The sequence below is a fragment of the Drosophila melanogaster genome, chromosome 3R (assembly GCF_000001215.4).
Source record: "Drosophila melanogaster chromosome 3R".
Classification (NCBI taxonomy): domain Eukaryota; kingdom Metazoa; phylum Arthropoda; class Insecta; order Diptera; family Drosophilidae; genus Drosophila; species Drosophila melanogaster.
In genome coordinates this window covers 12,066,660-12,090,998 of record NT_033777.3, presented here as the reverse complement: position 1 = coordinate 12,090,998, position 24,339 = coordinate 12,066,660, and the positions used below count along the sequence as shown (strand labels likewise).

The 24,339-nt window shown below is 40.5% G+C and overlaps 1 protein-coding gene across 7 annotated transcripts; it reads left to right on the top strand.

Annotated features, from left to right (window-relative positions):
* Positions 1-386: 386 nt before the first annotated feature.
* ATP8B (ATPase 8B) lies at positions 387-22,624 on the top strand. 7 transcript variants are annotated; one of them, NM_001300367.1, is made up of 20 exons: positions 387-761; positions 8,118-8,424; positions 14,257-14,315; positions 14,413-14,625; positions 14,684-15,220; positions 15,287-15,508; positions 15,577-15,825; positions 16,106-16,540; positions 17,383-17,673; positions 17,728-17,901; positions 17,963-18,239; positions 18,303-18,455; positions 18,527-18,671; positions 19,471-19,617; positions 19,680-19,831; positions 19,890-20,113; positions 20,170-20,499; positions 20,591-20,839; positions 20,898-21,014; positions 21,078-22,624. In NM_001300367.1, exons 2-20 carry the CDS (start codon positions 8,391-8,393, stop codon positions 21,414-21,416), a joined length of 4,347 nt encoding a protein of 1,448 aa, NP_001287296.1. In that variant the 5' UTR covers positions 387-761; positions 8,118-8,390; the 3' UTR covers positions 21,417-22,624. The 7 variants fall into 7 exon arrangements, with proteins under 7 accessions (NP_001287296.1, NP_001287295.1, NP_001247069.2 ...); NM_001300366.1 differs by having other exon boundaries at positions 18,527-18,713; NM_001260140.2 differs by having other exon boundaries at positions 16,106-16,795.
* Positions 22,625-24,339: the final 1,715 nt, after the last annotated feature.

Here is a 24,339-nt window from a genome sequence, read left to right as displayed (position 1 = left end):
AAAAAGTGTAAAGTATTCATTACAGCGTTAAACTGATCGTAATATATTTACCCGACTTTAATCATCGGTGTTTAATGCTCGTCACTCATGGGAAATTCCCCCGTGAGCTTGTTAGTCCCATGCTAAATTATAGGTTTACCTGGAGCGATAGTTCAATTAGCTGTAGCTTTTCCAGCTTTAGCTTTTTCCCAAGACCCCCAGTAGTTGGCAACGCGGGCTGGCAACACCAATTAACGTTTATCAGTTGGTAAGAAGAGTGCAAAGCTCTCTTCTCAAACGAGCGAAAGAGAAGCAATGGCTATATAGCTAGCTATAGCGCGCTCAGTTGTTGGTACTACGTCGCCGAGAATTCGCCGCTTCAGTTGTAATCCAAGTTTTTAACGAAGCGGTCGCGTGCTCTGTGGAAAAAAAACACCATACCGTCGGCCGGAAATATCACAATTCTTGGGGAAGAAGCGGGTCTAATTCCGAAGTTCTTTTGTGTTCTACGTTTCGTTCTCAATTTCTGGTTCGACACAAATTCCTAAATCTCCTCGAAAAGTTATGTCAAGTGCAATAAAACGAGTAAAACACAAATCACAATAGAGCGCATGCAACAGCTGCAGAATTAGCAACAACAACACCGCCAACAAATTCAAACAACAGCGGCAAATTCAAAAGCTTCGAAAAGTCGACGCCGGCATTAAAGTCTCAAGCTCGACTTAAACCCTCTCCTTTGCCGTAACTCCCGATTTTCCCATCCCATCGGGCCGATTTGCCGGGTAAGTTTTTCGTTCAGTGCTGTCAGTGCTTTCAAGACCCAAATGTTTTAATTTTCAAAAAATTAGAGAAGTTAACTGAATTCGCTGTTCAGTGTTGCATTGGGTTTCAAAGAAGTGGAGTAGTGTACTGGATTTAGGAATCTCATAATTTCGTAAAATAATCAATTGTTCAGAGGTGCGCTAACATATTTACCATTTTAAAAAATTTAATTAGATCTGAACAAGTCAGTATATGTATTAACTATAGAAAGAATTCAATGAATTTATATTAGCCTAAAATAATAGTGATGGAAACCGAAAACAAAAGTGCCAGCACTGAGGCTGCACTTTTGCTTTTCCAATTATTTTGAGTGACTTATAAACAGCTGGTGCAATATGCACAATCTTACTCCTTCCTCTCCCCACCTGCTCCACATTTCATTTTTGCCACAGTTTCTCCCAGAAAATTTGCAACTCGGCTAAACTCGGGGATCGAGGTAATCTGTTGCAATCTCCGTTTCTATGTTAAACACACTGGCTGACACCTCGTCACTCAGGTGGGTTTATAGGGGTATCTAAGGGTCTATTCCGATTTTTGCCCTTATTGGGTGGTCAGCTTTTCCGCAAAGTCATGTTTATAGTGACTGGCATTATCGGTCGATATTGGTCATTGACTTTAGCCAGGCGTCCGGCACTGGTAGTTATTAAAAACATTGAAAGGTTAAAATAAATAAGGTAAAACGTGTGTGCCCTAAATAAGTTCCTCTTCATTTATAGACATTTGAGATCGACAAGCTCGAATTTGCAGATAACAAGTTATGAAGGTAGTAGTTTTAAATCAAATATAAGATGTACAATGGAAGGAATTGTATGCTTTTGGAAACACACATAATAATAATATTTTCCCCGAATTTTTAAATGACAAACTGACGACATAACTTCTTTGGTAGATATTCAAAATTGTTGGGGATTCCCAGCCGTGTAATTCTTTTATACGTCGGTTGACTTGACTTAGCTTAATAAGGCCTCAGAATTATGATATATGTGCGTATCCGTAAGCTATTGAAAAGATTTTGGAAAAATAAAGTGAAGATTGAGCCAAGGCAGACACGTGTCTCCATGCTGTTTCTCGTCTTGATCTTCCAGCGGCGGTATTCACATAATGATGTCATCTTCGAGTAAAAAGTTTCGTTCGAAAGAAATCACCAAAAGCAAGACAGAAACTAATTTCAGCCATTTCCCATTCCTTCTCCATTCCTTAGCGATGCTTCTAATTGTTTTTATCATTTTTTTTTAACGTATTTGTCGGCAGTTAACCCTAGACTTTTTATAATAATTACTAAAGAATATGGCAGTTTCAAACCTGTAGATATTATGAACAAGGCAATTCTGTGGTTACTTCATACAATTTGTTTGTGTTTGACAAAGTTGAGATAATAGAAGCAAAAACGAATCAGAGATAAAAGGAGCATCTAGTTCAGTAGAACTCAAACACATTAGTAACTCAGTGGCAACGCCCTTTGGAACTTAAAATATGGCAATAAAATTCTAGAACTTGAAACATTTTGTTAACTTCAAGATATTTATGAAAATGGTTTAGGCACCTTAGGTTTCTGCCATTCTGACTCACTCGAAAGATGGAAATATTTAGTGTCCACACAACTGAGACAAAGATAAGGCATTGAGAGATACAAATTGCTTCTACCCACATGTGAGATATGTGAGGTGAACAATGAAAGCAAAGATGGCAAAGGCAAAAAATACACAAAATTATGATATACGTCATAAAGGCAGGAAAAGAACATAAAACAAAGGTAGATATACATTATTTAAAATAAAAATCCATATTTTACAATTAAAGCCATTATCAGTGGCCTGCAGGCGCTGCATAAATATTTAATACATGCAAATTTGGTTGTTTTGACCGCTGCTGTTTTGCTTGTTGACAGTTCGAAGTTGAAATGCAATAGCAAAATATTTGTAAATTGCTTCAACTACCTATAATCACATCTACAAAATCGAAAATTATATTAATAAATAATAAGCCGTTAAAGAAGGATATAAAATTCACTAAAAGTCCACGCAAAGATTAATCTACATGATTTAGATATATTGTAGCTATAGGTACTCAGCTAAGACTTATGAAAAAGGAAAACGTTAATATAAATTTATTGAAAAGGTCTTAAACGGGTGTTATATTTATATCAATTGCTTCAACTTTTTCATACATAACGAGAAAATAGCTCCACTGCAACCTTGAGGATATTTCTGCTACTTGCTATCTTACCCGATATCGATACACATTGGAGACACTTGTGGCACTTTTGATTGACACACTTGGGACCACAACTCAGTTTTTAAGAGAGCTTTTGTCCACGAGCCCTGTCCGCGACTATCTCCGAATTTGTACAGCCACGGCCGTGTCCGGCAAGGGCCGGCACTTATTTGTGGCCCAAATCCCCTCCTCATAGCCTCTGCGGAGCGCACAATGGACAATCGGTCAGCGCACAGCTATAAGTGCTAGCCACACGCCAACTAGTGACCACCACCACAACCGACAACGACGACCACGACGACGGTCACTGTCAAAGGCAATAGACGGACACGCAAAGGACGAGGACAAGGGCGAGGACTGTGTGCAGGTGAAAGTGGCATAAAAAATAGGTAGTTAGGGTGGAGCAATCTCGTGGCCAGATAAGAGTCGAATAATCGGTTTAGTCGCTTTCACTGACCCAGGTTTACCTGGCAACCCGAAAACAGCGCAAAATATTTGCCGCACATGACCATGGATCTAAATAAAAGATTCCATCGCTCATGATATTTGGGCCAATTATATTATAATTATTTTGCAAACAGTAAATATAGAAGGCCTTCCGATTAAAGTATTCAACATTAATATCAATTATTATACCATTATTATTTTCAAGATAAATAATGCGCCCTCTCACAGGAACAGTAACATGTCATAAAAATCGAAGAACATCGGAAAACGCAACTTTTTATTCACAGCAAAAGCAGGCAATAATTTAAAATCTGCAGAGGAATTTTTCCACTCATTGAACTATGAATGAAAAAATTGAATGCCACAACTTCCACGAAGCTTAATACACTTGGCGCCCGCAAAATGTCCAACCAAATTATAGTTGCCATATTCCTACATGTACAATAACTATATACACATACACACATATATAACTGGGTATGTAGAAGCACTCTACGGGAATTGTTGGGCACTGAATTGATTTACCTCAGCTCCAACTGCATTTCATATGGTTACCCCGAAAGGCCAAAGAGTGATAGACAAATGGACAAAAAGGGAAAGCAAGAAATTGGTTATAACCATAGAAAGGGAAGGTAGTAGAAGGTAGTGCCAATATACCCAATGGGGCATGTAGCCCCATTAACATTGCCACAAATTAGCTGTGCCAGGTCCGCCATGAACTTGGCTAGTTTGGTAAAAAAAAATATATATGTGGGTTGATGTAGTTGGGGCTCTTCATTCCACGTTTATAATCAGGATTGGCGGTCTTTGCTAATGGATTGTTTTAAGTCATACTTACTGTGAATAGCTGAGACTGGACTGATTTTCAAAAAACGTTAGATTATAGGTAAATCACAGGTCATTTATAAATAAGTCGAATGTGTAATATGTTTCGTCAAGCTGGTACTTCATTTGAAAGAATAACCACTTTTCATATTAGCATTAAAAAAAATAATTAAAAGTTTCCCAAAAAATTACTTAAATTTAAATTTCAAGCAATTTAATCGAATGAAGTCCCATTTGACCAAATAATATCTATCCCAACGAAAAGTTCCTGAGCTGTCCTGAATTCAATTAGATTTGGGCACCAATTCAATTCACCTGACTAGGAATATCTTTATTCGTTTTTTCTTTGCGCATTCCAATATCCCGCTCAAACTATCTACCAAACTACGACCCCAACCCGCATCACGATTTGCATTCCTAGCGTCAATTTGGCTTTAAGCGTTTACTATAGACGACCCACATCTCCTCTCCTGTCCACATTGGATACATAATTTCGCTATCTACCGATGGAAATCGTGCGAGTTGGAACGGCGATAGGATAGGATGAGGTGTTCCCATCACGCAATTGCCGGCGCACGCACAGCCCACCTGGGTTAACCGAAACTCACCGTTCGTCGCTCCCGGTGAGGTGACAACTTGGCCCAAAGACAAACCGCCATATCCGCGCACAATGGCTTTGGGAAATCGACGGGCAGATGTTGCCACATGAAATGTCTCATTGTGGCGTTTGGTTCAACAAGTCTGAGGAGGAATTCAAAGGAGAGCTGTGCGGGAAAACTAGAGGAGGCCCGTTTCCCATACCTTGGCAAGACATCCAATAGTGGGCCACGTGTCACCAAGACCGGGTTTTCAGTAGCAAATACATTTTTAATGCAACACACGGAGCACGCACTCCCACGAGTCCCGGGATTAGTGGCCACTGCATGGTAATTATCTGCGATGAGTCCTTTCTCGACCACGAAGACGGCTAAATTATTGATTGTCAATCTAGGGTAGAGGGAACGTCATGCGAGGGATTATAGTTCAACTTAAGATGTCCCCCTGACACCTATGTGTATGCCAGCCAATGGATTTCCTCAGCTGTCTGAGTGTTAGAAGGAAACAAGTGCAGCGAGTATCTATCGGATATACTACGAACTCTTTAAGTGTATATCTGTGTTCAACATGTTAGAAAAATAATTTTGGTTTTGTTAAAACACAATTTACAAATACTGGTTGAATATTGTTCCTCTACTTATTCATCAGCCGTTTAGCGTGTTGAAATTTCCACGCAACTTAAGAATTCCCATGTTATAATAGGTGGCCCCACCCCACTCCTGCAGCAGGAATTTAGCACGGACTTTAGCCCTCCGGTTTATGGCGATATATAGGTACTTCAAGGAATTTGCAGAGTTTTGCACTGGGGGCGAGGAAAAACTGGTAATGTGGGAAGCATTGACCTTGGTTGCACATTTCCATTCTGAAACGCTCGCTTCCGCGGCGGTCGCGTCATTTAGGGACTATGAATGCAGGCTAAATAATTTATGCGCCTATTATGGTGGAGCCTAATTCTCCACCTCACCGCAGTGGAATCTGACCCAGTCTTTATTGAATTTGCACGTGGGTGATTCTATGGCCCTCTGCACAGTCCCTTTCTTTGTAAGTTCTTACTGCTGGTGCTCTAATTGCGCCGAATCAATTGAAATTGATGCTCCAACATTCAATTGCATTGATTGCCTTTCATTTGCAGTCGCTCGAGCGACTGAATAAATATCTCGGGCGATTTTGTATATGCTTTTGCGAGCGGTTAATGGAGGGCACTCATATTCGTAAAACAATTTTTTTGTATTTTTTCAAAATTCCATATCAGCTTAATGAGCTTATCTTCCATGAGCTGTCTTATTAATTATTCCAAAGTGATGGATTTGGTTTTAGATACAGATTATCTGATCGAAAAACTGACAGCCATGAAATTCCAAAGACAAATTTGTTTTTATTTGTGCCTGTCATATAATAGCTACTGCATTTTTATAGTTGACAATTTACTTGTCGTTAAAAATAAAGAATAAGACTATATATTTTTATTAAACTGATTCATTAAAATTATTATAATTTATTTAGATTAATTTTTCAAGTTCAGAACACATTACATTTTGATGACCCAAAGGCATACTACTTATGTGTAACTAGTTCAAGGTTTATTAGCTAAAAAGGTTCTGGGGTGTGACTAGTCACATTTATACAAGGATTTTAGTAATGATCCATAAATAGATAAGAAACAATTATATGCCTATCTTAGGTAGGGCAAGCATGGGAATAATCGAGAATATTTCGGATGTATGTAATTATTGTATATCGGTCACCCTAAGTGCTGGAAGTCACTTTTATATTTTTGGGAAATTTATGTTGCTTTCGTTGATTTATTTATCGTTGGTGTAGGAAGTTTGGCATTTTTGATTTCTAGTTCTAATTATAACTTAAGTGGGTCACAGAAAACAATCGCAAAAAGCTTAAAGCATTAGTTATTCATTAGTATTGTAAACACCAAAAATAAAATCTGGAAATTTGGTTGAAACATAATGTCTGGTTTTGGTCACAGCGATAAAAACTTCCGGTACAAAAGTGATTGCCACATCTGGATGTCCAGCTGCAATGTACTTAAAAGCCACACACAATCGTACATTTCGTTATAAACAATTTAGTTTGGTTTTTGCCACTTAGTCACTCACTCCATAGCTCTAAGGCGAGGGGAACGTATGGTATTCAAAAAGTAAACGATCAACAAAGGCTTCCAATCGAGTGACCTATAGGGGCTTGCGATCGACACACAAATCGGTCGTTTGTTTATTATTCATGAATGGACTTTTATTATTCGCAATTAGCATACGGTTTAACGACTGCTAGGGGATACTTTAGTTATCTTCAGCTTTTCCTTAGCAAAGCAAATGGTTTACGAAATATTAAATGAATGGGTAATTATAACATTGTTGATGTATTTGCTTATGTTTGTATGTGAACTAAACGAGTCTTTCTAGAAATTTATCATATTACTTAAAAATGTATAGGAAGGGCGTTCACAATTCGCATTATTCACATTATTCTCTACTATGTCAGATTTCGGCCGGGTTCATGTGCACTCGCAACGTTTTTCATCTGCTTTTAAGCTTCATTTTCTGCTTTATTTACGAGTCGTCGAGTGAGTCACATTAGGTAAATCGCTCTTTGTATTTATGTACTTTGGCTCTGTTTTGTTTGCTCGGGGCTGTAATTGCTTTTATTAATTTTCGATCATTACTTTGACTTAGTTTTGTGCATCCGGTCGCAAATGAATTATGAAATATTACAAAAGCATTTCGACGAAAGCCCACCTACAAGTGCAATTAATGCATGTTACATTACGTATCCGCCGTGTGGCATAGCTGTGCTAGCTGATATAACCGCCAAGGACGTGATCCTAGGAGGGCGTATTTGCTTTTAATAGCGGTTACACCACAATGGACAGCTGTTAATGTATACATCAGACCCCCGGCCACTGTAAATCAGCTCATTCGTGTGACAATTAGCATGTGAACGCATCAAAATTTAAATAGACCAGTCAAGACCAAGCCCAAGTTTATTTGTTTGGGGAAACTTTTCCTCCAGCTGGGCACCAGACAATCCTTTCCCATATCCAACCGTGAATAGTGGCCAATGGATCGACCTTCTGGGTCACCAGCTGACACCATTTAAAAAGCTTTACGAGCGCCATTAAAAATTCAACAGTGAAATCTAGAAAAAGCAAAACTTTTCCCCTGATGACGAATCATTTGAATGCTTACTGAATCCACACATTCCCATTCCCCCTCTTCCAGGCAGCCTTCGGCGGCTCGACAAGGCCGCCATATGGAGGAGGTTGGCGTCCGCTCGGTCCAATCAGTCCGCTCAGCCACGACGACACTCGAAACCGAGCTGCTGGCCAACCGGTCCCAGTCCCAGTCGCAGTCCCATTCGCAGTCGGAGCCGGAACCGCTGTCGGAACCGGAGTCAAGCAGCCCCGGATGCCGCCAGCCGCGTGAATCCTGCTGGCCTTATCAGATCAGATAGAAACCCGCCGAGGACACACATCCACGAGAGACACACTCATAATGGGCACAAAAACCCAACCACAATTGGCCAAAGGTGAGTGGAAGAGAGAAAGTTAAGTAGGTCCGAAATGCTATCAAGTGGTCACTTTTCATGGCGATGAATATCAAGCTTATATTGAAAATAGAAATTGGCGTAAATTAAATTGTTTAAAATGGCACACATTTAGCTAATAAAGATCTATTCTATAAAAACGTTAATATAAGATATTTCAAAATAAATCTGAGCCAACGCCATGCGAATTGTATTTTAAAGGAGAGTTGTGCTGTTATTACATTATTTATTAGAAATATATCCGATTATTTAACTCTAAAGAAAAATAATAAACATAGGAAATGCAGTATAAGATTTTTGTTAGGTGAGGTCAGGTACGCCCCTTCTTATCGTTTGCTGGATTTTTTTAATACTTGGTCATCCCCAATTCTATGATAAATGCAGACCCATATCTGTATTGGTAGATTTACCTTTGATACTAACAATTAAAACAAAATTAATGCGTTCAGCGATAGAACAAAACTCGACTTACGAATCAATAACCAGTATAAGCACGATGTCCGCTACAAATTGATTTTGCTCAAAGCCTTTGGCATTTCAGATTGGGAAATCTCGCTGCCTCGGGCAGCCAAAAAGTTGAACAGTTGTTACTGATTTCGGCCAGATAGTGACCCAGTTCTTTGGCGTTACTAAACCAATTGCAGGGAGAGACGACGCGGAACTCTGACAAAAAGCAGCCCGTTGCTCGATTTTGGCCCTGACACTATTCCGCAAAGGTACCGTTAGCCAATGGCCCAAACATGTGCATGTGTATGTGTGTTTGTATATGCGGGGGAGTCGAAGTGTGTATGTGTAAGTGCGTGAGTGCCTTGAGCTTGGTCAAAACGGCACTTCGATTTATTAGGCGCCTTGTTTCGGCCGCTCAATGAATGAAGTGAATGAATGCGAATTATTCCGATTCATGAGTAGGGGTGGGTACTTGTTGACTTGTAAGTGTGTGCACATAACTTTGTGTAATACACTAGTCAGCAAAATGTAGAATATGTCGTCATTTAAACACTTCATTCAGATAATTACAAAAAATATAATTTAAATTGCGGTGTATATGTGCGGTCGAATTAGTTTTTATACAAAATGATCAAAGATACAAACTAACCTTTTGATGTGAAACTAATCCAAGAGTGTCGAATCAGGAAAATTTGTAAAAATTTTTTATTGACTTGAGACAAGTGTCTTGACGACCCACCCAGCTTTAAAGTTGCCAAGTGAAGTTTGTGACCCTTAAACTCAATTTTGTTAAAGTTGTTTTACAAATAAAACAAATTGAGAAACTGCAAGGCGCCACAACTTATTTCTAACGAAAACGAAAGTAGGGAATGTTCAAGTAATATTGAACTATTTATAACTATAATGTTTGCAATTGCTTTTGATAATAATAAGACTATGTACTTATGTTCATATGTATGTTGTACATGAGCGACACGTAAAGTCTTCAAAGAATTCTGGGAATGCGAATCTGTGCCCACAATAACCGCAAAATAAACTTACACAATCCATCCTTTCGAAATTCATTATTTAATAGGAACTTGAATAATATGTACATTCAGCGTTTGGCGCTTCGCTGATTAAGTTTGCCTTGTTCCGAAAAAAAAAACGTAATGCAATGTGTACGGGGTGTGATTACCATTTCCCGCCCCCGGCAATCATTCATTAACCCATATGCGCCACTTCTTCAAGCGCCAATAATGTGCTTTTTTTGTTTTGACATTGACATTGCTGCTTTTTTGAATGAAAAGAGAGTAAGAGAGAGCACGCTTTCTCTTGCTTGTTCAATTCACGTGACAGAGCGAGGAAGAGCACCTCCAATTTGTTTGTCGACTCACTCGTTCTCTTTCAATTTGTTCCCTTGTTTTTTTTTCTTAGGGTGACTTACGAAATTTGCTCATTTTTATGCTTGACAAACTTGGGAAATTGTTGACAGATTTTTTGCCGCAACGAACGCGGTAATACTCTTTCGATTATCAATAATAAGTGATTAATTTGTAATATATATTTTGTTAAATTATTCTTTATTAGTATTAATATAAAAAAAATTAAAAAATCGTAGGATTAAATAAAATTATTAATACAGAATATAAACATTTTTAAATATATACGGCTCTATTTCCAACACCGCAAAACCATTAGGGTGGACCCTGATAGCATAATCGTTTATGTGAATATTACTCATACGACCCATAAGCCCATCAAAATACTTCAGCGATTGCACTGCGACCCTAAGGCAATCGATCAAGTCAGCTCGGGTCCCATTACTAGAGCTTTTTAAAAGATTTCTACGTTTCACGTTAATCCTCTTTTCAAAAAGCCAATTCTGAGAGTGGAAATTATCACCTATTGTGCTTTGAACCTTTGAACCACAGATCACTTGAGTTGGAATGATAAACTTTGGATATCGAAGCTTTTCCATAGCTCTCTTTTAAGACAAGCTGGTTTTAACCGTTTGCGCTTGAAGGTGTGCGTGAATCGGTTGCCAAGTCCGGTTGCCTTGGCAGCGCAGTCGGCAATTTGTTGTCATCGTTTTACTCGCATTTCGCTCAGCTGACGGCGTCGCAGTCGCCGTCGCTGTCGCCGTCTCGGTCGCCGTCGCCCATTTTGGCCGCAGTTTGCGCGCGGCAGTTGGCCATTTGGCTTTGGCGTTAGCCGTTTTTGTTTATCGCACTGCGGACCGCGTAGCACTTCGCGTTGCCTTGGGCCAATTAAGTGGAATATAACTCCCTGCTTTGCGAAAAACTCAAGTTGCAGTTTTAAAATAAGGTGTTTCCGCGTTTTCACAAAAAAATACGAGGAAAACTAATAAAAGGCAAAAAAAAATAAGCAACAAATGGAAAAATCAAACGCAAGCGGTGCAAAATAAGTGCAAGAAATGTGCTAAAAATGTACGAAGCTGGGTGGTTGGAGGAGAAGGAGGAGGAGGAGGAGCGATATAGGGGTAGAAGGGGAAGGGCCGAAGAGAGATCATGATGATGCATTTGGCACCTGGCACCGAAAACATGTTCCTCATTTGCCTCTGTTTTGTTGTGCTTTCTTTGCTCCCAGCATAATTATTGAGCATTCATCGATTCTTTTGGCCTTTTCTTGTAGTTAATTTGTTTTCACCCCTGCCCCTTGCAAACCCATCAAAGGTGACGCATGCGAGCGAAGGAAAAGCGAACAGCAAAAACAACTCAAGAAGGCGAAACAAATTGAGAGCAAGGAGCAAATTTACATTCACATGCATGACTCATGTTCGCAGCAGGATATCGTCGTTAAGGAGAGCGGAAGAGTGCATGGGAAAAGAGGGGGAGAGAGAGCGCGACAGAGCTTACCCGGCATTGTTGTTGCTACACAGGGAAAAAAGATAATATTAATATTAATATTATTTTAAAGGTTAAATGGAGATACATAAGTACTTAGATAAATATATGTTAAATTAATAAAAATGGGCTTCAAATAAAACCAGCCCAGAATACCTTATTCATACCACTCCAATTTCCTTAGTGTAGTTGAGAGAGTCCGCTTGGGAGAGGCATACAAAATAATGTGAGAGCGCCAATCAGCTGTAATTCGAAAACGGGCGGAAGTGGGGCCAAATTTTTTGCCGATTGCCTTTATTATCCTTAGCAAAGAGACAAAAACTTTGGACAGAACTTTTCGTCTCAGATTCAATTTCCGTTCTCCCTTACCGTTATGCCTTTCATATCCACCTTTTGCATGCATTCGCCGTGGCCTTGACAACAGTTTTGACATTGACACCCGCCTGCTTTCCACAATTATGAAAGGCAAGAGAGAGTAAAAAGAGCGAACTTTAGTTTGCTGCAGCTTCCTTTTCTTTGTTGCCCAAATAAAGGCCACTTGTTGAATGTGTAAAATGCTTACACACACGCACACACACTCACCCAGTAGAAGCTTTGTGACGCCAGAGCGACTTGCTTACTGCAGATTTGCTCAATCGAGCATAAGGCTGTAAAGTAAACATAAAGTAGTACACATGTCTGCGTATATTTGTAGTCGACTGCTCAACCATAATGCACCCAGATGTACTCACATGAAAATTCCGAGAAAATTCCAAGAAAGCAAGGTGAAAATGTTTGGCATGGATACTGGCAGTAAATACAGTGCGTGCTTTATAAAATGAACCATTAAAAGCAACGGCAAGGGAACCAGAAAGGCGATTCTTGAAAAGTTTTTTCTTGCAACTTAATATTGCCCCAATGATGATATCAAGCTTATGCTTATTATCAAGAACATTCAGATACTTTTCAAAGTTTTTTTAAATTGAAATCTTTCATACACCAGACCGTACAGCAACCAGTATAATTAAAAACCACTGAAAAGCAATTCCAAATTAATTACCAGTTTTTGTTACAATCGGTTTGTTTGAGTTTCAAATTAAAATCTCACACAATAAATAATTATTGTAAGAACTTTTAATTGAACTGCACCACAGCTATTGAACTATATTTGCCTTGTGGAGAACAAAAAAGGAATGACGGGGCATCAGCCAGTTTAGGACAACCTACAATGCTTTTTGGAAGCCAATCAAAAATTTTATTGATATAAATTGTGGGCTTAAAGGGTAAACTGTGTTTATGTTTAAGAAAAATCGATAGAACTATGAGAGCCTATTTATTTGGAATATTGTAACGCGAGTAAATTTTCCTTAATTGCTTTAAAATGTGGGTGTACATATATTTCGTGACGCATTCAGTCCCAAACTCAGTCCTAGTTAAAAATCTCAACAAGTATTTGATATACCCTTTGAAGACGATTCCCCCTGGGTATCCGAGAATCACAGAAGAAATTTGTTTATTTATTTATTGCCCAGACATATGCGTGCAAACACTCAATGTGTGAGGAGAATCGTTTCCAGCTGTCTGGGGCTCTTTGTCAATGGGAGGGGTAGCAGTCTATCAAAATGATGGATGGAACAGTCTTATTGAGCCAGCCCTCCAGGGAAGTTTGTTCGGTGCCGATGGGTTTTCAATTGCATTTTAATCTTTCGGGAGTTAGCAACACGTTAAACTTTCGATTTTCCTCGTAGAATGAAGAGTAATGCGGACGCCCCATATCGTTATTGTTCCACCTATAGCCTAAGCTGGTCATGATCGGGGGCAGGAGATGCAGCGAGGCCGCCCGGCGGCTAAGGAGGCGTCCTGACACTCTGGAACTTTCAGTTCTGGGGGGCCAACCTATCGAAACTGAACTCCAGGAGGACAATGAGCGGACCCCAACAAAGGGAGCCGGAAATGTGGATGAGCCCGGAATAGAAGCTCCTGAAGCTTCGTGCTCTGCGCCCAGCAAAAGAACCCGATGGTTTCAGTTCGCCAGGAGCTCCAAAAATCGAAGGAAACGATTGCACTGTAATGAAGATGAGGATGTTAAGCAGCCGGAAAGAAGGAATTCCGATTTGGAGGGCAGTCCGAGGGCTTGCCTCGCTCAACCGGAGGGCATGAATATAGGCAGCTCTACGCAAACCATTGCCACACCCCTAATGATAGGAGATAGCTTCTACAGCTTGGCGCCGGGAGGAGGCAATCCACCACCCAACAAATCCGATGACCAGGAACTGTATAAGCAGAGAGATCCTTCCGTGACCTCGGAGTCAAAGTCCGTGCCAAGTTTGAGACGTCTTTCCCAGATTAGAAGGCGTCGCAGCTCGTACTATTTTTCGGGTAAAAAGAGATTAAGAATGGAAAATAACTTTAAGGAAAAAATTGTTTGGAAGAGTATAGTTATTTGTAGTATAGAAAACTGTAATTAGGATTATTAATCATATATTAACCACATTATGTTTATTAAAAAATCCTAGCTAAGATATTATTTTTATATTCACAGAAAACGAACGTAGAATTCGAGCCAACGATAAAGAGTTCAATGCCCAGTTCAAATATCATGTAAGTAAATACAATATTAACCGTTCATCTAGAATGCACACTAAATAAAGTTTTTCTATTTGTTTAACTATTATTTATAATCCGCATTAATTTACAGAACAACTACATCAAGACCTCCAAGTATTCGCTGTTCACGTTTCTGCCATTCAATCTGCTGGAGCAATTTCAGCGGCTGGCCAACTTCTATTTCCTCTGCCTGCTGGTCCTCCAGCTGATACCCGCGATATCCTCACTCACCCCAGTGACCACAGCAATTCCCCTGATAGGAGTACTTACTCTGACGGCTGTTAAGGATGCGTATGATGATATTGTGAGTACAAAATACTACGCTGTAACTTCATAATTGCCAATCTGTATTTTCCTTTCAGCAACGTCATATTTCTGACTCGCAGGTAAACAATCGCAAGTCGAAAACGCTGCGCAATGGCAAGTTGGTGGAGGCCAAGTGGTCGGAGGTACAGGTGGGCGATGTCATTCGGCTGGACAACAATCAGTTCGTGGCCGCCGACACCCTGTTGCTGTCCACATCCGAGCCAAATGGTCTGTGTTTCATCGAGACAGCCGAACTGGATGGGGAGACGAATCTCAAGGCAAAGCAATGCCTGACCGAAACCATCGAGCTGGGTGATCGCCATGACTCGCTATGGAACTTCAATGGCGAGATCATTTGCGAGCGGCCCAACAACCTGCTGAACAAATTCGATGGCACCTTGATTTGGCGGGGCCAGAGATTCGCCCTGGACAACGAGAAGATCCTGCTGAGGGGCTGCGTCCTCCGGAACACGCAGTGGTGCTATGGCGTGGTGGTCTTCGCCGGAGTGGACACCAAGTTGATGCAGAACTCCGGAAAGACGCAGTTCAAGAGCACTGGCGTGGATCGCCTGCTCAACTTTATTATCATTGGGGTAGAGTTCTTTTCGACTTCTATTAATCCTACTTATAATTAACATATACTGCATCACCAATTTCAGATCGTCCTCTTTCTGGTGTCGATTTGTGCCCTTTTTGCGATTGGCTGTGCCATCTGGGAGGGCCTGATTGGCCAGCACTTCCAGCTGTATCTGCCTTGGGAGCACATCATACCCAAAGATTACATACCCACGGGAGCAACAGTCATTGGATTGCTGGTCTTCTTCTCGTATGCCATAGTCTTAAACACAGTTGTGCCAATCTCACTCTACGTTTCAGTAGAGGTCTGTATACAATGTCAACCAGTTTATTAAATTCCATTCTGAGAAACAAACACCAATATTCCGTACAGGTTATACGCTTTGTACAGTCGTTCCTCATCAACTGGGATGAGGAGATGTACTATCCGACCACCAATACCTATGCCAAAGCCCGCACCACCACGCTCAACGAGGAGCTGGGCCAGATCCAGTACATATTCTCGGATAAAACGGGCACCCTCACCCAGAACATCATGACCTTCAACAAGTGCAGCATCAATGGGCGCAGCTATGGCGATGTGATTGACCTGCGCACCGGCGAGTTGGTCGAGATTACGGAGGTGAGTGGCGAATTGTCGGGGTTTCGGGTCCAAAAGGCCAATTTAACCTCTATCTTGGTTGAGGGAATGTTGTCTTGTGTGTGTCGGTGTCCGTTTCTTGCACAGTCTGCCCAAAAAATTTCAGTCTCGAACGAGGCTGTTTCTTCAAATCAAACTTCAACTATGACATTCCCCCTTGACCCGCCAACCGTGTGGGTCTTTGTTTAATTGTGTGTCTGACAATGTAAAAAAGAAAAGAAAAAAAAAGAGAAGAAACAACAACTCACATTACTCGTTATAGCAGCAAACAATTTTCCAAAATAGCAACACCAACAACAGACCCAGCCCCTTAAGTGGAGCTATCGTAGCACCACCTGCAGCACCACCCCCCATCATCCTAGTGCACAAGGCCGAGGTCCATGCGAAGAAGACTTCCATGGTGGTCACATCCAGCGGGGAGGCGCAAGTGCTGCCAGACAGACCCAGATCGGATATCGAGCGCTCTGCTCCGCCGATGGACGCCAGCGAGAAGCGGCCGGGACTCAAGCATGTGCGATACTCGGCTCCCAGTAGAAGTCAGGATGCAGACGCTGGTCGTTTGTCACCCAGGTTGGATGGAAGTGGAGGACTTAGTCCACCCGTAGGCAATGAGGAGCGACGAATTAGTGGCGGCTTCAAAAGGAGTGGAGCCGGATGTATGCAGCGCCAATTGTCCCGCACTAGCAGTTGCGACAAAGTAAAGATTTTGCATGACAGCCAACAGACAGAAACACACAACATGCACCATTCAAGTCACAATCGCAAGCGATTAGTCAAGATCCGGTTTAAAAAAGCGCCATCAACGGCCACGCTGGGTGTTGTCATCTCCCAGCTCGAGCACCACCTCGACGAGGAGCCACAATCCACATCCACACTTAGCACCACCAAGCACCACCACCATCGATCCAAGGCATTCGCCACCAATTGGAGTTCGTCGCCTCACAGAGTGCACGTATGCATGCTGCATGTCCTTCAATTCACATTCACTATTATCAATTAGTATCTTGTTATGTGTTGCTTATATGTTTCCGCCATGTATGTATGCCGCTTTCACCCGACCCGAATTTTTTTGGCTTTAACACGATAAAACGTATTTATTATTTTGAAAGTATGATGTACACAACCCTTTTTTCTGATACACACAATATACCCACAGCAGAGTCGTGAATTCGTTATTGTGCAAATAAAATATAAAAATATTTATTTTTTAAGAAACGTTTTTATGTTTATAATGTAAAAAGTACCGCTCATTACTTGTTTTTACCTTTATGTAACATGAGGCCGTATTTTACATCATATTCTACCCATGATCAACGTTTCAACGTTGAAGCCAGTTGCGTATCGCTTTTAAGAGAAAATTTTCCGCTTTGGAATCGTAAATACTTCCATTGTAACACCACAATAATTTACTAAGCATTATATACTTTGGGACACTATGCTAACCTGGCTTAAAATTGTATACAGCCAAGCTTATCGTACAGTAACTCAGAAATGCCTTCATCTTCGCCGAGTGTAAAGCAAACTATTTGTTTTTCACAGGCCCTTCAAAGTGTTGACTTTTCGGCCAATCCGCATCACGAGAGTGACTTCCGCTGGTACGATCGCACGTTGCTGGATGCCGTCCGGTCGGATGAAGAGCACTCCCATGTGTTTTTCCGCCTCCTGGCCCTCTGCCACACGGTCATGGCCGAAACGGTTGATGGTAAGTTGGAGTACCAGGCCCAAAGTCCCGACGAAGCTGCCCTCGTTTCGGCCGCTCGAAATTTTGGCTTTGTCTTTCGCACACGAACACCGAATAGTATTACCATCGAGGTGATGGGACAAACGGAGGTGAGTAATTGTTATACATATAAAAATATACATAATTTAAATAAAATATTATAGGAGTACGAACTCCTAAATATCCTCGACTTTAACAACGTCCGCAAGCGGATGTCTGTGATTCTCCGGCGCGGTGACTCCATGGTTCTCTACTGCAAAGGAGCGGACAATGTGATATATGATCGTCTGCATGGCGGACAGGAGGACCTTAAGGCGCGCACCCAGGACCACCTTAATGTGAGAGAACTTAATGATTTTCCTGACCCCGATTTGATTTGTGGCACACTCCATCTCATAGAAATTTGCCGGCGAAGGACTACGTACTTTAGCGCTGGCTGAACGGCGTTTAACAGAGCAGTACTACAACGACTGGAGGAGTCGGCAACAGGAGGCAGCCCTTTCGATGGACTCGAGGGAGCAGAAGCTGAATGCCATTTACGAGGAGATCGAGAGCGAGATGCAGCTGGTCGGGGTGACCGCAATTGAGGACAAACTGCAGGACGGCGTGCCCAAGTCAATTGCTAATTTGCAGAATGCAGGCATAAAGATATGGGTCCTAACCGGCGACAAGCAGGGTAAGCCATGAAGGGAAAAATTCTCGTGGTTTCACTAGCATTTGTTTGCTATTTTACCAACAGAAACTGCCATCAATATCGGCTACTCCTGCCAACTGCTTACGGATGAACTGGCGGATGTCTTTATCGTGGACGGCAATTCGGTGGAGGAAGTGGAAAAGCAGCTAAGGCAGTTTAAGGAATCTATTAAGATTTATAACCGGTTTCGACCAGGCGGTAAGTACAAGAGAATGAATTTGTATTTAAAAAAGTTAAGATTGTATTTATATTTCGTGTTATTTTTCCAGGATTTGATCCATTTGATCGCTTAAACAGCGACAGCAACATGGATCCGCTAAGCGTGACCATGACACAAACATCGGCTTTCATGCAGGAGACGAACCTCCCGCCCACGCCGCCTCCGCCGCCCGCTATTTCGGTGGTTACCTTTAGGTGGGATGAGAAAAATAAGGATAATAAGGGCGGACCGGACAGGTAGAGGGCAATCCTTAAAACTATCTCAAATAGATTAGCTGTTAAAATTGAATGATTTTCCAAACATATTTCTAGCTGAAGTTAAACCTAATCTTCTTCTAGGTGCTAGAATATCTTTCTTATATCAAAATCTATTTTAGCTAAATGTCTAATACTTCTTCATGTATTTTTCGTTGTATCTAAAATTTTTTAATTTATATGTTTAACTCTATTTAATTTCACCTATCTTTTAAAACTTTATTTTAAAACCTTACTTGAGATTCTTTTTATTTTCGTCTTGAAGGACTGTTTGACTTCAATAGCAAAATATTTTTTTCGTTTTAAATAAAGTTGTAAGAAAATAAATACCTCAGAAAGAGAACAGTTTAGTAGTACCCACCAAAGGATGTAACCCTCTATTGGTGCTTGTTCCGCCCGTCAAGTAAACTATATTCACATATTTTTCAAACTAAATATTTTTTACAAATTAAAAACACCCAACATCTGTTTACGTTCTGTCTGTTCCTCATTCCTTGTACAAATACCAATCTTAAGAAATAATTTCAAACAAATACCAGTTCCAGAACCACGAAAACAAACAGTCACTGTCCAGTTTTGTTCATTACCAAAATAGATTTTCCAAAATAGTTGCTTAACTAAAACTCTGTACATATAACTCATTCAGCTTTACCACTCTGTACACTGACATTTCCATTTAATTGTTCAAAATCATGTTGTTATGTCGAACTAATCTGGTGCTCTTGTTTTTCAAAAACAGTGCTGAGTGCAATAACTTGTTCGGTGATGAAAAGGGAAGCGAAGATGGAGGCACTGCCTCCATTGTGGTGGATGAAAATACAGGATTCGCTCTGGTGGTAAATGGTCATTCCCTGGTGCACTGTCTTTCGCCGGAATTGGAGAACAAGTGTGTGGCCTTTATGTAATTTTCAAGACGCCATCATTGACATATTTTAACTTAATGTACAGATTCCTGGACATCGCCTCGCAGTGCAAGGCGGTCATCTGTTGTCGGGTAACGCCACTTCAGAAGGCGCTGGTCGTCGAGCTAATAAAGCGTGCCAAAAACGCAGTCACTCTGGCCATTGGCGATGGTGCCAACGATGTGTCCATGATTAAAGGTTGGGTGATGCCATAACAAATATTTAAATGTAATATTTGAAATCGTTTTTCCTGCAGCTGCTCACATAGGCGTTGGAATCTCAGGACAGGAGGGTCTTCAGGCTGTCCTCTCCAGCGACTATTCCATTGCCCAGTTTCGATACCTTGAGCGATTGTTACTGGTACATGGTCGATGGTCCTACTACCGCATGTGCAAGTTCCTCAGATACTTTTTCTACAAGAACTTTGCATTTACACTGTGCCATTGCTGGTATTCGCTCTTCTGCGGCTTCAGCGCTCAGGTAAGTTGACCGACATATGTTTTCCAGTGCCCCAACTAATTTTAGTTCCTCCACAGACGGTTTTCGACCCGATGTTCATATCAGTGTATAATCTATTTTACACATCGCTACCCGTTTTGGCTTTGGGCGTCTTCGAACAGGATGTCTCGGACAAGAACAGTCTAGAGTTTCCGCGCCTCTACACTCCGGGTCTAAAGAGCGAGTTGTTCAACATTCGAGAGTTCATCTACAGTGTGTTGCACGGCGCCTTCACCTCACTGGTCCTGTTCCTGATTCCTTATGGCGTCTACAAGGATGGCGTTTCGGCAAACGGATTTGTTGTGAGCGATCACATGACCCTGGGCGCTGTTGTCGCCACCATACTTATAGTGGATAATACAGCGCAGGTAAGTAAATAAATTATTCTCGGTATATTAGAAAATTACAATTAAATCTATTAATCGGTGGGTTTCTTTTAATTTTTCAATTTTCATTTAGATATCGTTGTACACCTCCTATTGGACCGTTGTGAATCATGTGACCATTTGGGGTAGTCTAGTTTGGTACTTTGTGCTGGACTACTTCTACAACTATGTGATTGGTGGCCCTTACGTTGGCTCCTTGACTCAAGCTATGAAGGACCTGACCTTTTGGGTTACCATGTTGATCACGGTGATGGCGTTGGTGGCTCCTGTGTTGGCCTACAAGTTCTATTTGCTAGATGTACATCCGAGCCTGTCGGATAAGGTAAGTATCATTAAGGTAATCCCAACTTTTTGATGTTAAATACGAACACCACGAATAGATTCGGCAAAAATCTCTGAAGAAGATCCACTCCAGAGCTTCAAGTGATGTCAGGCGAACGGCCTCATCACGTCGTGGACGTCGCTCCGTACGTTCGGGTTATGCCTTTGCCCATCAGGTATATATCAATATATCATTTTATTGAACTCAATTAACCTATACCTGATCTTTGAACTTTCAGGAGGGCTTTGGTCGTCTGATAACCTCCGGCAAAATTATGCACAAGCTGCCGCAGGACTTTGCTTTTCCTCTGGGCTTGGGCACCAAGAAGACACAGGTGCTACACAACAACCTGAACTCGGCCGATGGACCAAATTCTAAGGGCAACAATGTGACTGGCCATCATATGGTCAACAACAACACAAATATGCGACATAATCAGAACCAAAACCACTCGTCGATGGCAGACATAACGGCCGATGGGCGGGGCAATGGGGGAGATGATGGCAGAGGAAGTGGAGGCTCAGATGATATGAGTCCTCGTGCTCCCTGCCAGGACCTGGATACGATTAATCTCTAAGCTTTAGATGCAGGTGCTGGATCGGTAGCGGGTTTAGTAACAAACACCAAAAACTATAGGGAATTTAAGTTAGCGAACACTAAGATAAGGATTTAAGTTTTATTTTTAAAATGTTATCAGTAGCTTTTGAATTTAGCAAGGGAGTAATTCATTTAGATCTGTGTGAGTGTGAGCCAAAAAACCAAAATTGAACAAGTATTATGAAGAACGCATGCTCATTCTCCGTATTTCAGCTTCTTAAGAGGGTGCATCGTATGCTTTTTAATTAATTTCCTCAGTAATTATGTTAAAAGTATTTCAACTAGAAGCCCGTAAATCATCGTACAATGTCATAAGAAGCCTATTTATTATAACGAATAATCTCCCCTTCAGAACTCACTTAATCAATAAGAATTTCATCACCTTTACATCCCCTAATATTATAGCAAGGTCATATCCTTTCCTGTGACAATCCAGTACCATTATACCCAAACTCCTCAAAAAAGCACAAAAATCCCTTCTCGCGTATTTATATCATCGTTGACTGCATTTAAGAGAGTGAGCCCCCTGAATGATTGATTGTGTGGTTGGTTTTGAGGACTTAGAATAGGTTATATTAAGTTTATACTGTCTTTGGGAAACTGAAAGTGTACTTAATTGCTTAAATATGTGCTGTGTGCTTAGCCAATATAACTGCGGTGCTTGCCACCGATCAGAGTAGCTTATCTACAAATAGCTGAACGAACTCTCGTCTCAAAGTCCAATGCTATATGCTATATACCATATACTACCCCCAACAAAGACACAACAAACACATAGAAGAGTCCACACGTCTGTGTTCCTAAATAGAGTTTTAGAATCAAAGCCTACATTTGCCTTAGAATGTCCCTAGGGTTAAGTCCTTTTAGCAGTATCGGGTTTTCTAATTTGGATTCCCATTATTATTCGGTTGTTAAAGATGGGCATTCGAATTAGTGGGCTGTGGGTTCGAACAGTAACAGAGGTCTTAAGTGATTTAATATTAATCAGCAGGGGAAAGTACTTTAAAGTCGCTTTTTTATAACCAAGGGATAAAGTCATTATTAATACAGCAGAATTTATTGGGTAAATAATTTTGCATTATAAGTAAGAAGCTATGGCAAATTTAATAGATATATCTTAACTTTAATGTGCAATTTGTTGCTATACAAGACGAAAAGTGAGAGATAATGATTAAACAAAATAAAGAGAAAACATTTTATTTTTATCTACAATTTTAGCCAATGAAACTATGCATTAAGTACATTTTTAAATGATAAAATTAAAGCGAAATATTTTTAAAATGCATAAGCCAAATCCTGTTTTACTGCCTTTCCCCTGTCACGTTGAACATATTGATTTTATGTGTTATTTAATATAAGCCGAATAATATTATTTTAATTCGTTGTGAATCGCAACATTAATTTGCATTTCCGGTTGTTGAAATAATTAACCTTATTTTAATCCAACGTTTTTAAACGAACTTAGCTTCACATCATCGCGTTTGTATATCTGCTCTTTTTCGGATTGTGCTCAATTTGCGTAACAAATTACATTTAATTTGTTAAAAGAAAAGTTGAAAGTACGCCGGCCCAAACCCGTGACTTGTTTACGCCTCATTAGCTGGACATTAAGATTATGCATTTTTATAAACTTTTCGGTCAAATTTAACGCACGACTAGGTCGGAACTTTGTAATTAAATCTGTTACAATCAAATTGCTTGACCTTTTCGCTGGCCACACTTCGCGGCAAACTTTTTTCTTTCATTATCCTGCCTTATCGAAAAAGAAACTGAAAGATGTTGGGTGAATTTAAGGCGTTGGAATTAAGTCAACTTAATGTCGTTTAAACATCCACTTTGCAGGGGAGAAACAGATAAAAGCGATGGAGCACAACAGCAGAAATCTGGAGGAAAAAAATGTGATGCCATTTATTTTAATTTGCGAGTCAAAATGTCGAGACTTAAAGTGAGGAATGAATGCGGCCGAAATGCGCCACAAGCTCAAGGAAAGTGAAGATTGAAAGAGAAATGGTCAGAAGCTGCCGCAATGACGCAATTCTTTGGACCAAAATTGGCCCTTTGCTGGTCTTAGGGTCAAACAATTTAATTGACTGAATTATACTCAATACGAAATTCGTAGAAAAATCATCATAAAATGGGCAATTTTATTAAGGTAACCAAAACTTGGCTACATATTATCGGGTAAAATCGTTCCGCAAGTTGTTCAAAATCCTTACATGCACATAAATAACTTCAAATGCCAAAAGGGATCAGTAAAAATTGTACCCTTGGGCCTTGTAGAATAGCTAAGATATGGCCATAAAACTAAATTGATGTGTATCCGTAGTATTCAAAGCAAAGGGTACATAAAATGAAGAAAAAACACGAAATCATAAAAGTTATTTGATGAGTTGTTACACAGGGACTTTATTCCACTTAGCTAAGATTTCATGATATTATTTGAGTAATTCAGCATTGTTCAATTGAAAAAATAATATTTCATTTGTTTATGCTACTTTAAACGGTTATTAAATCAAGTAAATATGTAAAGCTTCTGAAACCTTAACTAAATAATTTAATTTAAACGAAAATGTATCTTCTCAAGCGCTTAAAGTCAACGTACCTAACAAGCAGGTTCGGTGGTGGAGTAGTAATCAGTCTGAAAGTTGGACTGCGCCACTTCTGGTACGTTGAGCAATGTGAGTGCTTCCGCTTCCGTGTGTCTATATGTGAGTTTGTGTGGCCACTTCCTGCTGCCTCAGCCACATCCTCATTCTCGTTTCAACGTTTCGTTTCGTTTTTTATTTTATTTCATTTTACGGAAAAATTTTCAAAATACTTAATACTCAATTTGGCCGAGAGACCCACAGACAGAGCGAAATGCTATGCCAGACGAGTGCCAGAGGGTTTAAAGTGGGTGAAAG